The sequence below is a fragment of the Anguilla rostrata genome, chromosome 5 (assembly GCF_018555375.3).
Source record: "Anguilla rostrata isolate EN2019 chromosome 5, ASM1855537v3, whole genome shotgun sequence".
Lineage (NCBI taxonomy): Eukaryota > Metazoa > Chordata > Actinopteri > Anguilliformes > Anguillidae > Anguilla > Anguilla rostrata.
The window spans coordinates 37,812,506-37,827,546 of NC_057937.1; the positions used below are offsets into that span (position 1 = coordinate 37,812,506).

Below are 15,041 nucleotides of genomic sequence, written 5' to 3' on the forward strand. Positions count from 1 at the left end.
TAAGGTTTGTCCTGTATGTGTAGTGTGTGATGTGTGTGTGTAAGGCTTGTCCTGTATGTGTAGTGTGTGCTTGCATGTGTGTAAGGCTTGTCCTGTATGTGTAGTGTGTGCTTGCATGTGTGTAAGGTTTGTCCTGTATGTGTAGTATGTGTATGTGTGTGTGTGTAAGGCTTGTCCTGTATGTGTAGTGTGTGCTTGCATGTGTGTAAGGCTTGCCCTGTATGTGTAGTGTGTGCTTGCATGTGTGTAAGGTTTGCCCTGTATATGTAGTGTGTGCTTGTGTGTGTGTAAGGTTTGCCCTGTATGTGGAGTGTGTGTGTGTGTATGTAAGGTGTGCCCTGTATGTGTATGTGTGTGTGTGTAAGGCTTGTCCTGTATGTGTAGTGTGTGCTTGCGTGTGTGGAAGGTGTGCCCTGTATGTGTAGTGTGTGCTTGCGTGTGTGTAAGGCTTGCCCTGTATGTGTAGTGTGTGCTTGCGTGTGTGTAAGGTTTGTCCTGTATGTGTAGTGTGTGCTTGCGTGTGTGTAAGGCTTGTCCTGTATGTGTAGTGTGTGCTTGCGTGTTTGTAAGGCTTGCCCTGTATGTGTAGTGTGTGTATGTGTGTGTGTGGAAGGTTTGTCCTGTATGTGTAGTGTGTGCTTGCGTGTGTGTAAGGTTTGTCCTGTATGTGTAGTGTGTGCTTGCATGTGTGTAAGATTTGCCCTGTATGTGTAGTGTGTGTGTGTAAGGTTTGCCCTGTATGTGTAGTGTGTGTGTGTAAGGTTTGCCCTGTATGTGTAGTGTGTGTGTGTAAGGTTTGCCTGTATGTGTAGTGTGTGTGTGTAAGGTTTGCCCTGTATGTGTAGTGTGTGTGTGTAAGGTTTGCCCTGTATGTAGTGTGTGTGTGTAAGGTTTGCCCTGTTGTTAGTGTGTGTGTGTAAGGTTTGCCCTGTATGTGTAGTGTGTGTGTGTAAGGTTTGCCCTGTATGTGTAGTGTGTGTGTGTAAGGTTTGCCCTGTATGTGTAGTGTGTGTGTGTAAGGTTTGCCCTGTATGTGTAGTGTGTGTGTGTAAGGTTTGCCCTGTATGTGTAGTGTGTGTGTGTAAGGTTTGCCCTGTATGTGTGTGTGTGTGTGTGTAAGGTTTGCCCTGTATGTGTAGTGTGTGTGTGTAAGGTTTGCCCTGTATGTGTTGTGTGTGTAAGGTTTGCCCTGTATGTGTAGTGTGTGTGTGTAAGGTTTGCCCTGTATGTGTAGTGTGTGTGTGTAAGGTTTGCCCTGTATGTGTAGTGTGTGTGTGTAAGGTTTGCCCTGTATGTGTAGTGTGTGTGTGTAAGGTTTGCCCTGTATGTGTAGTGTGTGTGTGTAAGGTTTGCCCTGTATGTGTAGTGTGTGTGTGTAAGGTTTGCCCTGTATGTGTAGTGTGCGTGTGTAAGGTTTGCCCTGTATGTGTAGTGTGTGTGTGTAAGGTTTGCCCTGTATGTGTAGTGTGTGTGTGTAAGGTTTGCCCTGTATGTGTAGTGTGTGTGTGTAAGGTTTGCCCTGTATGTTAGTGTGCGTGTGTAAGTTTGCCCTGTATGTGTAGTGTGTGTGTGTAAGGTTTGCCCTGTATGTGTAGTGTGTGTGTGTAGGTTTGCCTGTATGTGTAGTGTGCGTGTGTAAGGTTTGCCCTGTATGTGTAGTGTGTGTGTGTAAGGTTTGCCCTGTATGTGTAGTGTGCGTGTGTAAGGTTTGCCCTGTATGTGTAAGGTGTGCTTGCGTGTGTTTCTCACCGGGTCCCCCTGCTCTCCCCGCTCAGCTGGTTCCATGGGAAGATCACTCGGGAGCAGGCGGAGCGGCTGCTGATCCCCCCGGAGGTGGGGCTGTTCCTGGTGCGCGAGAGCACCAACTACCCCGGGGACTACACCCTCTGCGTCAGCTGCGAGGGCAAGGTGGAGCACTACCGCATCATCTACCACGACGGCAAGCTCACCATCGACGAGGAGGAGTTCTTTGAGAACCTCATGCAGCTCGTGGAGGTGAGAGGATGCTTGGAGAGTGGCAGCGTGCAGTCCCCACCAGCCTGCATTCAAACACACCTGTAAACCACCGTATACTGGCGCTGGTACACTCCCTTCTACAGGTCCTCACAATGTCTCATAGTCTCACACACACACACACACACACAAACATGAAATAGGGCTGTATTTATTAACTTATTAATCAGTCCAATTTAGCATCTAATGCTTTGATCACAAGCTTATTTCAGATTTCACTTAAAAACGCATTGGTCTTTCTGATGTGAAATTTTAACAGTTTGAAATATGTAATTAAGTCGCTATTATCCGGGGACAGTCAGAGAAAAATCTTTCCAGCATCCCAGTTCAGTCTTCTCACATTTACACGGACATTTCTGGTTAGGTTAGATGCTGAGAGAAACGTTTCTGTTAGAAACAAAGTGCACCGTCTGCTTTTTATGTCGCAGTAGTGTGACTAATGTTACAGTATCACCTGCAAGCAAAGCATCCTTTCATAGACTGCTGTTAGCAACCAGCGGGGAAATAAGGATGGGCAAACTTCCAACGGCCCGCCTGACTCAGCTTGTCTGGCACCCACCTAACGCTAAGAGAATGGCCGTAGTTTTCAAGTCAACGCTCACTGAAAGAAAAGCACTTACCAACTCAGCTGCAGTCTGGTTTGCGTCAGACGGCTGGCCAGTTAGCATCGCCAAGGGCAGGGGGTTGGAAGCAGTCCTCCAGCTAGCGTTGGGTTCTGTTGAGTAATAAAGTTTGTATTTAATGAATGGGTTTGACATTTTCCAATTCATTTACTGCTCAGCTCGAGTAATGGACAATTTAACCAACTGATTTGTTGGGCAGCCCTAATATGAAACAAACTAGTGAGCGATTCAACATGCGTACAGACTGGCACACAGGCGCTGTCTTATACACACACACACACACACACACACACACACACACACACACACACGCACACACACACACACACACACAGTGCTTCTCTGCTGTCACCGAAGCGGGTGGAGCAGCGCGGCTCTGTCTGTGTGGTGTGAGCGTGAACAGGGGCGTGAATGCATCGTGCTCATTGCAGAAAGAATGAAGGAAACGCAAAGGGTTCTGTTAGATTTGGGGGGTGAAAGTACATGATAGGAACTGTTCACAATCGGTGTTCTTTATTCTGCAGAAGGGGAATCGGTTCACATTAAGAAGCTTTATGTTCACAGTCCCACAGAGGGGGCAGACCCTCTGAGCATTTCGAGCATTCATACCACGTCACTTGGTGTTTACCTTCAGCTTAGCAAATCATTGTTTATTACATTCAGTAAAATAAATAAGGTTAATAAGGTTAGATTTACTGCTTTGGAGAGAGAGCCTAGCCCCCCCCCCATCTGAACTGCAATACGAGTACTTGTGAACTACTGATAATACTGATTAGTTATGTTAGTGAAAATACACACGTGTAAAAATGTAACATTTTGACTCCGGCTGTTCCCTGAGGAGTAATTGATGTGCACTAGTGCTGCACGTCCTTCGGTGGCGCTGCAGTCGGAGGGGTCGGCGCTATCGGTGTGAGGAATGTAATCAGTTCCAGCTCATTCCTGCTGTCAAGACTAAAAGAGGAAAGGCTGTGGTGTTGAGTGGGTTGTGGTTGTGTGTGTGTTTGTGTGTGTTTGTGTGTGTGCGCGTGTGCGCTTCAGTATCATGGTAACGTCTTTAAATAGTCTGAAATCGAATTTTAATTACGCTTGTTCCTGCCACTGAGTCAAGCAGGAAGCCACACACTGACAGTGCGCGCTCTCTCTCTCTTTCTCTCTCTCTCTCTCTCTCTTTCTCTCTCTCTCTCTCCCCCCCCATCCCTCGTGCCTCCACTTCTCTCTTTCCCCTCTCCCTGTAATGGAGCCTTGCTGAATTCCTGGCATTCTTATCTGTTTCTCCTCTTTAAACGGGAGTCCCTTCTTCCAGCGCGGCCTGTCGCGACAGGCTCTGCGTGCGCTAGGCCCCGCGGCGCAGGCCCTGCGCGTCTGCAGAGGGACAGGGCTTCCCTGCCTCGCCTCTGCACACACGTGTATGTCTGCGTGCTGTGGAATAGCCCGTTTGGCTAATAGCTCCCTCTCCTTTCTCCCAGAAGTCCTGCTGGTTAAAGTGAGAGAACTGATTCAGTTTAACTCCCAAGTGCTGTTGTCTGGTCTTGTCTCTCTCTCTCTCACTCTTTCTCTCTCTCTCTCTCTCTGTCATTCTCTCTGTCTCACTCGCTTTTTCTCTCTCACACTTGCTCTTTCTCTCTCTCTCACTCACTCTTTCTCACTGGCTTTTTATCTCTCTCTCTCTTTCTCTCTCATTCTCTCACACTCTCTCTTTCTGTCACGCTCTCTCTCAGTCAGTACCCCACCTGTGCAGGCCAGTTCAGAGACGAACATGCGCTAATGCTTATTGATGAGTGGGATCATATCCTTTGATCAATATGCGAGCCTCAGTGGGAGGGATTCAGGCGCACAGCTCTTCTGTGCGTCTGTCTCCTGTCAGTAATACGGCATTGCCAGTGGAGTGTGAGCGGATCGATGCAAACCCTTTTGGCTTAACGTCTGAACGGCCTACCGCCGGTCTGTGTGTTCCTCCATACCTCCTTTACCTTCTCTCGCTATATCCATCCCTCCTTCCTCTTCTGCTTCTCTGTCAGAGGCTCTGAGCAGTCGGCCCTCTGATACGTGACCCTGGGCTTCCTGTATCGGGGCTGGGGTGTTACATGGTTAACATGGCTTTGATGTGTTCAGAGCCTCAATGAATTGCAAGTCATTTTACAGTTGCAGAGTGTAACCCTTAACTGTGTGCGTGTGTGTGTGCGTGCGCGCGTGCATGTGTGCATGCGCGCATGTGTGTGTGTCCGTGTGTGTTTGTTCATTCTTTGAAAATTCTCCCCAGAGGGTTTTATGCACAAAGAATCTGTCTTTGATTCATCAGGTTGAGATTCATTAGATCTCTTCTTCTGAATGAACATGAATGAGCGTAATGTTTAAAATTCTTACTGCTCTATTTGAAAGCGAAGGCTGATCCAAGGGGATGCCTGGCTTAAGCCCGAGTGAAAATCATGCTCATGTCCCCACGAGCTCGGGAGTTACTCGCTTTCTTTGTAGAATGACTGGAGAACCAGAGCTTTTGGGTGTTATGCTGCCCTCTGATGGCTCACACGGTGTATTGTACAGGCTGTTTCTTTCCTTTCAAATGCAGTATGTGGATATGATGATGTAATACACCTCATGCACAGCACAAACCTCGCAATGCACAGCCAGTAATTATGAATGTCTAGCATCGCTGTCGATATTTATGTAAAAGAAGCGGCTCGTTTGTTTCTTATTGACGTGAAAGGTCACCGAGGAGACGCTCTCTCTCACACCCACGCCATTCCTCTGGCAGTGGGGTCGCACAGTAGTGCTGGGTACTGCAGTCCTTCTCCTTCCCCCATAATGAGCCAGTGAGCTGGCCGACAGACATCTTGGCTTGTCTGTTCTGATTACTCCGAGCTGTCCCCCTCTACAGTCCTGCATCTGTAAGGGGTGTGGGAAAACGTACAAAATTATTCAACCCCATTTGCTCATACTGTGTTGTGTCCTCAGTATCGCTGCTAACGTTGAAATTCACGCACATTCTGATTGTTTCTCAGGAATAGTTACCATGTTGGAAAAAGAATTTCCATCCCCTGCACAAAACATAGCTGGCCTCATATGTCACAGACAAAGATTTTAAATGGTGATTAAACAACAGCCCTAACACCTGTTGACAGCATTACACAAAACAAGCCTCTTCGAATGACCTCTGACTGTCTCTGTGTGTTTGTTCAGAACCCCAAACAGGCATCTTCAGTGACCCTTGTCTGTTTGCAGTAATTATCTAATCAAAACGACGTGTCTTTCTTGCATTCTGTGTAATCATGGCCTCTTGTGGCTTGTGACTTACTGATGTAAGTGCTTGTTTTTCTGTGCATGGCCTTGACGGCGGTTGTTCGAACATAAACGTTTTTCTTTGTTCACCGGTTGTTGTCATTCTCCGCCACTGTGACGTTCAGTTAAAGTTTTAGACATTTCCTGAGGTTTGTATTTTCCCTCCTGTTCTTCACTGAATTTTTGTGAAGAGTTTTTGGTTGCTTTTTCCATGGTGATGACGCCAAGATGACTAAGGTGTCTACCTGCCTTTCTTTTTCATAATAAAACAGTCCTCTTCCAGTTGAGCCTCTGCTTGTCCTCTAAATTGCGTCGATCAGAACTCTTCTCTCCTGACCTGGTTCTGTGTCTGTCTGTCTGTCCGTCTGTCTGTTCACAGCATTACACCAAAGACGCCGACGGCCTCTGTACCAAACTCATCAAGCCAAAATTGATGGAAGGAACGGTCGCTGCCCAGGACGAGTTCTCGAGGAGTAAGCGCGTAGTTGCTAATGCATAAAACTGCCACATAGGGCTGAGTGCCCTTGTAGATGTGAGATGGTGGTTTAGCATGTCGCACTATAAGTAGCATGTGGGCTTGAGGACATGGTGTTAGCTATTGCATTGGTAGTTCTGGTAGACCCATAAGTGAACCAAACAATGGTTGAGCCAAAATGGCGTCAACGGGTGAGTTGACAACCTGGAGCGAGAGCACCCAGCGCAAGCCCAGAGCGGCGAGAGGGGAGATAACGGACGGCCTTTCATTGCTATTTAAAGCCCGTTATCTGGCCGACAGCAGTGTTATCATCACGCCAGGCTGCGGCGCGCGCAAAGTTTCAGCTGACTAATGAGATTATTGTTTTTTTTCACACAGCTTGCTAAATTTGACCCCCGGCTCCTGTTTGCATTGCGTCATTTTATCTGGTCCCTCGCTCGCTTAGCCTTCTCTAAAACAATGTCGTGTTTTTTTTTCTTTTTTTTGTCTGCCATTTGTCAATATCTGCCCTGTCTTGCGTGAGGGAGCATCTGTTCTGTCGTCTCAGTAGGAATTCCTAACGGAGCATTCATTTATTTTTCAGTTCTGTGATTATGCTGCAAAGTACTATCCTGGGTTGTGAATTTATATCTCGTCATTTTTAGTCTAAAGCGGGGGTCCCCAGCCCTCGAGTGCCAGATTTTCTGGTTGTCCTTGTTATTCAGAATTTAATTTACTGTGTAATCAACTGCTTAAAATAGATGAACTCCCTTTACTGAATTTCTGTGCCTAAACTGGTTCTGACTGAAAATTTGGACCTAAATTGGGTTTTAAGGGATAAAAAAAACTTTAAGCCTTGGCTTTCTAGGGCCGGTGTTGGCGACGCTTAAAGGAGTACCATGGTGGTTGAACGTGACACTTCCCAGTTGTCTTCAGGCAACAACAAAACAAATGTGCATAATTTTTTTATTCTTAAGTCATTTCAATGTACTTTAAAACTTATTTTTCTAAGCCTAAATTTCCCACTATAAAAATTCACCCGAACCGTCTGGGCGTGGTAATGAGAACTGTCAGTTAGCTATGATTGACAGACCGTGCCCCGTTACCATAGCTACCCCCATGATACGCGCTCTCTTTGGGAGACTGAATTTTCACAAGCTAGCTAGCTTAGTAGTATATCAAGTATCGATAGATAGCTAAGGTAAGGAAGTTGACTTATATCCAGTTATAATTTTTGCTATCTAGCTAGACAAATTAAGATAAAAGCACAACTATAACGTCCTCATAAAAGCAAACTAGCAAGTTAACGTTATCGATAACATTGCCTTATGAAAGCAAACCTCCTAGCTAGCTAACGTTAGCTAGCTAGCTAAATGAATATAACCAGAAATAATCTAAAGGCACTCTAATTTAAGTGAACCTAACGTTAGTCAAATATTTGCATTGTCTGAACAGCAGGAAGGTGTGTCCTGTCAGATTTCTTTACGGGGCGTGGAAATAGGAGTGGTTACTGTATTCGTGACGTAGAAAAATGACAACTTTCTCAACCGGTTGAAAATAGGACGATGAATTTAAAACGCATATTTCTCCAAAAATACAGAACGGACATATTTAATACTTTGCTCATTGTGTTTCTTCAATGCCTCTTGTGCAAATAGCGCACAAAACCGAGAAAGTGTGAAAATCACCATGGTACTCCTTTAATCAAAACTTGGGCACAATCATAGCCCATCCAAAAACTATTTCCTTGTGAAAAACAAATCCATCCCAACTCACCTGTTGTATGGATCAAGTTGTGTAGTCCTCACAATACCTTTTGCAATAAGATGGGCTGGAAACTAAATACTGCAGAGCAGGCCCTTACAGCGAGTGTGGCTACTACGGCTCAGTAGGTTAATCTAAAACCTGTGTTTTGCGCCCAATTACTGGTGAAGCTTAGCATGCTAGCAAACACTTACAAATGGTAAAATACAAACAATACAGTTACAAATGATCAGGGGTAGAAAGTCCAGGGGTCGGTAAAATTTCTGCTGTGTGTTTCTTCTACCCATGAACTCAGCCGGCTGATTTCACGAATTAGTTCTACCTGCTGGCCGAGGAATTATGCTAATTGGGAAATCCACGTGATTGGAACAAAATCCTGGGGTGCAGCTTTTACTTTCTGGACCTGGATTTTCCACCTCTGCAAATGATGATGTAGTACCCGTGACGTTCACGGCAGTGTGAGAAGTGCTGCCAGTGGCACCAGCGAGCTGAACATTGCGTTCTGTCACGCAGGTGGCTGGGCCCTTAACCGAAAGGAACTCAAGCTCCTCCAGGCCATTGGGAAAGGGGAATTTGGAGGTAAGTGTGTTTATTTCACCAACGGCTGGACGTGGTCCAGCAATAAACCTATTAAGGTGGATAATGGGACTGCAGCCAACGAGGAGCTGCCACCAGCCCCACCAGTGTACTGCAGTGCCGTGATCGTAGAAGCAAAACCTTCGTAGAAGCCGCTTCAGTCAGTGTTGCAGTGAACCGTGTAATTGATCCAGATTAAAACCTTTTCACGTGCTTATCCCTAAATGAATGACTCTGTTCCCTAAATGAATTTGTTTTTACCATGGGAGCTTACAAGAATGAAATTTCGATGTTCAGGCAATCCTGGTTTCTCCCACGTCCTTGTGCAGGGGTATGCAGATGTAGATTTATCTACTTACAGTGTGACCGATAATTGTTCGGACACTTTTGGTTGCGCCCCAATGTTGGTTGTCTTGGCTCTGAATCCAGCACATTGGATTCAAAATGGAAACACTGAGCATAAGGTTAAAGTGCAGGCTTTCAGCTTTCATTTGGCGGTTTTTACATGAGGGTTCATCAGATATGGATGTAAATTCCAGTACATTAAAGCTGAAAGCATTTTTTATACACCGTAAGAATTGGTTAATTGGCTGCACGGCGGTCTCTTGGCCGGCTGTGTGCCGTTGCATTATTAGCTCACGCGCAGGAAGGCTAGCCCGAGGTGTAGCGCTGGGAACGCTAACCCGCCTCCGCGTCTCCCCCGCAGACGTGATGGTGGGAGACTACCGCGGGACCAAGGTGGCGGTCAAGTGCATCAAACACGACGCCACGGCGCAGGCCTTCATCGCCGAGGCCTCCGTGATGACGTGAGTGCCGCCGCCCGTCCGTCCCTCTGTCCGTCTGCCTGCGCGCCGCGCCGCGCCGCTAGCTCCCGCTGATCATCGGGTGTTAGGAAGCAGTTTGGTGAAGTGCGTGCATGGATGTGTGTGTGTATGCGTTGCTTGTACAGTTTCATGTTTTTCATGCGTGTGTTTAATTGTGCCGACGACGCCCCTCTTGTCTTGCAGGCAACTGAGACACAACAACCTGGTGCAGCTGCTGGGTGTGATCGTGGAGGAGAGGGGCAGCCTGTACATAGTCACTGAGTACATGGCCAAGGTGAGCTCACTACCATCAGACCCACTCTGCCCTGCTCTGGAGCAGCTGTGCTCTAATAGGACACTCAGCCCTGCTCTGGAGCAGCTGTGCTCTAATAGGACACTCAGCCCTGCTGTGCTCTAACCCAATCAAAAGCCAAAGTGAAATGTTAGCACCTGCCTGTGCCATCAATGCCGGTGAGCAGATCCTCTTCCATGCCCTGAAACCGCCCCTCTCTGCCTTTGCAGGGCAGTCTGGTGGACTACCTGCGCTCGCGAGGGCGAACCGTTCTGAACGTAGACTGCCTGCTCAAATTTTCAGTGTGAGTTTCGCCCGCGGGACACCAGCCAGTGCTTTTCCTGACCGCCGTTCGAGGAAATGTGCGATTCTACAGTTTTAAACGCGTCTGAATCTGTTAGCATTGCATTTGCTCCTATTACAAAGTACTGTTTAAAATAGGTTATAAGAGTGGAAAAATAAAGTAAAAACCGAAGGGGTCATGCCTTAGGAAGATTTTGGGCATTGTCTCACATTAGCATTCTCTCTTTCTGTTTCTTTCTCTCTTCTCTTCCCTCCCTCTCTTTCTCTCTCTCTCTCTCTCTCAGTGATGTATGTGAGGCCATGGAGTACCTGGAGGCCAATAACTTTGTGCACAGAGACCTGGCGGCGCGGAACGTTCTGGTGTCGGAGGACAACATCGCCAAGGTCAGCGACTTCGGCCTGACGAAGGAGGCGTCCTCCACGCAGGACATGGCCAAGCTGCCCGTCAAGTGGACCTCCCCCGAGGCCCTGCGGGAGAAGGTAAGGGAGGGGAGGAGAGGGGAGGGGGGGGGCCAATGAATGGTACTTACCCAACTGGAACTGGAACTTAAACATTCTCCACTCACACACAGGTTGTTCTTTATGATAGCACTTCGCTGTCTTCCATGGACTGCGTGTCTGTGTCCATGTCTGTATCTGCGTGCGTGCTACGCTTTCATATCTGTAATTTTCTGTAGGATGGGACACTTTACGACCTTCAACGGACCAACCAATGAGCTGTGCGTGTTTGTGTGTCTATTGCGGTTGGGTGGGTGTGTTATGATGTAATGCACTTCAACCTACGGTCAGCTCATAGGCTGTGTGTTGTCAGTTACGTGTGTTAGGGTACATTAATTGCTTGAACGGAGGTGTTATCGAACTGTCTTTCTCTTCTGCGGAGCAGAAGTTCTCGACCAAATCAGACGTGTGGAGCTACGGCATCCTGCTGTGGGAGATCTACTCCTTCGGGCGCGTCCCGTACCCCAGAATAGTACGTACGCCGCACTGCTCGTTTCCTAAGTTCAGCTCTCTTTCTGCCAGTTCACACTCCGCTTGCCGTTCATGTAAATGAAAACGATATTTTCAGAGTTTGTTCACCTGGCTTGTTAATGTGACATGGTGTGTCTGTATTTAAGTTTGCACTTAAGTGAGTCTTCCATTGCGATACGTTCCGCCATTTCTCCAGCAGAGGGCGGTCATGTTTAAGAGAATTTGTGATATTCAGCACAGAAATTATAGTCCCATATTCAACACTGTTTTGCTTTTTCAAAATTCAATTTTTTGATGCTGGAAACGGCACAGCCACATATTTGTGCCTGCTTTATCTTTCAAATCTCATATTGTAAATTGTATTTCGGCACTCGTTCGGTTAAAATCATTTTCTGCCCATTTTCTTTTTTTTTGGCGTGGAAGTCCCCACTTCCTGTTATCCTTATTGTTACATGTTAAGAAAATGTGATGAGTTCTACCTCCTCATTGGTTGATCCCTCGCCTCCCTCCTCCCTCAGCCCCTGAAGGACGTGGTCCCCCGGGTGGAGAAGGGCTATAGGATGGAGTCGCCGGACGGCTGCCCGCAGGTGGTGTACGACGTCATGAAGCAGTGCTGGACCCTGGACCCGCTGGTGCGGCCCTCCTTCCACAAGCTGAGGGAGCAGCTGCAGAATATCAGAACCAAGGAGCTCTACCTGTGAGGACCACACCCCCGAGCCCTGCAGCCAGCTCTGCGGGGACCTGTCTCAGACACGGAGAGAAGCCTGCCCTCCCCCCCCCCCCCCCTTGTCCTCCCCTCTCCCACTTTGACAATCTCTCTCTCTCTGACCATCTCTCACTATCTCTGTCCATCTCTCACTCGCTCTCTGTCCATCTTCACCTGATGCCCTCTTTCCATCACTTTCTCTGTCCATCTCTCTCTCTGTCCATCTTTCCCTGTTTCTCTCTCCATCTCTCTGTCTCTCTCTCTCTGTCTCTCTCTGTGTGTCCATGTCTCTGTTTCCCTCTCTCCGGGCGTGGCAAGGATGGGGGCGAGGCTGGCCTTTTCGTCCATTTCTTGTCACTTGAACAAACCCCCCCCCCACCCCCCCAGACGGTGCATTCCAGGTCAGCCCGGGTCCCTGTGTCGTGCAGCATGCTCTCCCCGGAGGGCCTTCGCTCTGAGCCAAAGTGCCTCCCCAACACGGAGCCTCCGGCCCCTCCCTCCCTCCCTCCCTCCCTTACTCCCTCCCTCCCACGGACTACGCCTTTTTTTTTTTTTTTTACTTTAATCCTTTTTTTAAATCGACTTTTTTATCGTTAATTCGTTCGTTCGCTTTCCGCCCCTCGCGCCGAAGAGCGAGGCTTCCCCCCCCCCCCGCACACGTCGGAAAACGCGCGGACGCGCAAGAGAGAGACGGCGCCGGAGAGGCGGGACGGGAGAAACGCGCGGCCGATTTCTCCATCGGCCAATCGCCGCAGGGGTACGCGCGTCCGGCACGGGGGGGTCAGGTCGAGGTGGCGGCGGTTCCCAAATAAAAAGGGTACATTTCTCAGTATGTGGCTTGTTTTGTATTGGGACAAAAAAAAAAATATTTAAAGGACAAAAAAAAAAAAAAATTTCCAAAGGATTGCTGAGGCGGCAAAGCAAAGAGAACTGGAACCTGCGAGCTCGCTGAAGCTAAGAGGGGGGGCTGTGCATGCTGTGTGAGAGGCCTTGATTTTACTGTCCGTGCTATTAATGTTCATTTTATTATGCTTCCATGATTATGAATAAATCATTCCATCTGACCAGTTTGGAGAGGAAAAAAAAAAAAAAAAAGAAAGTACAAAGAAGTGTGGAAGCGTGTGCTTTTGTGTGTGGTGTTTGATTGACGGCGCTTTGCCCCCACCCGGAGCTGGTCACGCGAGTCTTCGATCGACAGCGGGTGCGGGTCACATGACGAGATCTACCAATCCGGGTTCTGTGGAATGTCCTTTTTTTGATTTAGTGAGCTGGTCCAGGGTCAGTGAGGTGCCATTTTATCTCATTGATGAGAGGGCAGAGGGCTGGTCCTGAATCAGTGAGTTCCTTTGTGTCCTCACTCAGAGAACAGATCACGAGGAGGAATTGGTGACCCCCCCTGGTGAGGTGAAGGTGCCGTGTGTAAGCGGCTGACCCAGGATCAGCTGAGGAGGAGACCAATCATCTGCTTACTCCAGCGGTAACCAACCCTGTCCTGTAGGTTTTCACCCCAACCCTAACAAAGCACACCTCATTCAACAGCTAGAGATCTCATTGAGCTGCTAATTAGTAAAATCAGCTCTGTCGAATTAGGGTTGAAATGAAAACCTACAGGATGGTAGATCTCCAGGATCAGAGTTGGTTACCACTGGCTTACTCTGTTTGATTCAGGAGAAAAGGAGAGAGAGCAAATGCCCTGGAAGCTATGAAACCACTCTGAGCGTCCTCATCATAATGAAGGGACACGCACGCACACACACACACACACACACACAGACACACTCACACTGGCAGTAACAACCGTGCATGTGCGTGCACAGACGCTCAAATATGCCCCGTGCACATTCGTACTCATGTCAGGTTCTGAGAAAGCCAGCCCTCGATTAGTCAGTCTGTCAGCGAGATCTGTCACACTATCTGCAGGGGCTTCAGTTTGTGATGTAACTCGTCAGACCAAATCAACAGGTAATCTTCCTTGCCTTTCTCTCAGCCCTGCTGGATTTATGAAAAAAAAAGTTCTGGATTGGCTTGACAGTTTCATAGCTATCCCTGTACAGTTGAATCTGAATAAATTGTCGCACCGAAACAGTCTATGTCAATGCAAAAGGTTGTGTATCCATGTCATTATGAATGATTAGTCTTCTGTCCTCCACCAGTGCTGTTCCTCTCCAGTACTCTATTACCTGACACTTGTTTGCCTGCACGAGTATGGTGAAAAACCTGGTCCACTGATGCCATTGATTGTTTTTCATTTTGTTTGTAAAAGAATATTTGCGTGACTTGGTCTCTTCCACCATCTTGAAGCTTGCTCTCCTTTCATTTCCTCCATTGCTTGACATGTTTCCCACCAGGGCCGGTCATGCACTGCATGTTATTCATATGAATCTTAACGTCTCGGCCTGAGCCAGGACAATAGTACAGTTATGTAACATGGACAATGCATGGCTAGGGGCTTGCTTCTGTCAAAGGTACTCAGTGTAACAATGTGTGTTATCAACATGCTTTGCCAGTGTTCATGCATGTTCAGCATGTCAGTGCAGTTTTGGATCTCACAAATTTTACATGGAAGCATTTTGAATCCCAAGCATCTGGGTTTAATTTTCCTCTGCTTTAGACAAGACAGAATAAATTTTACCTTTATCCAGAGCTTGAAGTAACCCCTTATTCTGTAGCTTCCTCATGATACTACTTTTCTTTGTAGTTTGTATGTTTGGCCAGCTGGTGGCAGTGTGCTGCATCCTGATGATATCACCCAGAGGCTGAAGTGGCTGTCCTGTTTCGGCGTGTTGTAAATGCCCTTTGCAATTCAACTTGCTGCTCTAACCGGCTGCTTAGTTGCCCTCTGTGTGTTCGCTCATGTGACCTCCGCCCTCCAGGGATTCTGACTGGTGGTCTCCGGGATGATGTCACCTCCCCTGGGAAGGTGACTCCTGGGGATCTCTCAAGGGCAGCTCTGTCTTTCACAGTGGAATCTAATAATCCTTACTGCCACACTCGGGGGAATGCGCCCTTTGATTTCATAGTCTGGTGATTGTGATGTCAACAATTGACTTTTTTTTTGTAATGTTAAGCTCACCAGAATATATTTTATTCAGTTTTAATATATTCCGTATATTCCATCCAGCTGTTCTATATATAACTATCTTTGTGCAAGCCCTGGATTTAATGAATGCATGTGCCTCCAGTGAGAGTCGACTGAAACAAGCTTAAGATAGACTGACATATGCACAAACTGGTGTAGTGTTGCAGTTGAGACAATGAATGC

The 15,041-nt window shown here is 47.5% G+C and overlaps 1 protein-coding gene across 9 annotated transcripts in view; it reads left to right on the plus strand.

The window, feature by feature from the left end:
- LOC135255218 (tyrosine-protein kinase CSK-like) overlaps window positions 1–14,996 on the plus strand; it is a 54,123-nt gene extending 39,127 nt beyond the window's left edge. For all 9 annotated transcript variants that reach the window (XM_064336079.1, XM_064336080.1, XM_064336082.1 and 6 more), the window contains 9 exons: window positions 1,776–1,995; window positions 6,292–6,385; window positions 8,644–8,709; window positions 9,413–9,512; window positions 9,714–9,804; window positions 10,032–10,105; window positions 10,389–10,584; window positions 10,988–11,074; window positions 11,592–14,996. In XM_064336079.1, the coding sequence (XP_064192149.1) occupies window positions 1,776–1,995; window positions 6,292–6,385; window positions 8,644–8,709; window positions 9,413–9,512; window positions 9,714–9,804; window positions 10,032–10,105; window positions 10,389–10,584; window positions 10,988–11,074; window positions 11,592–11,774 (1,111 nt within the window). In that variant the 3' untranslated portion in view covers window positions 11,775–14,996. The remainder of the gene's footprint in view (window positions 1–1,775; window positions 1,996–6,291; window positions 6,386–8,643; window positions 8,710–9,412; window positions 9,513–9,713; window positions 9,805–10,031; window positions 10,106–10,388; window positions 10,585–10,987; window positions 11,075–11,591) is intronic.
- Window positions 14,997–15,041: the final 45 nt, after the last annotated feature.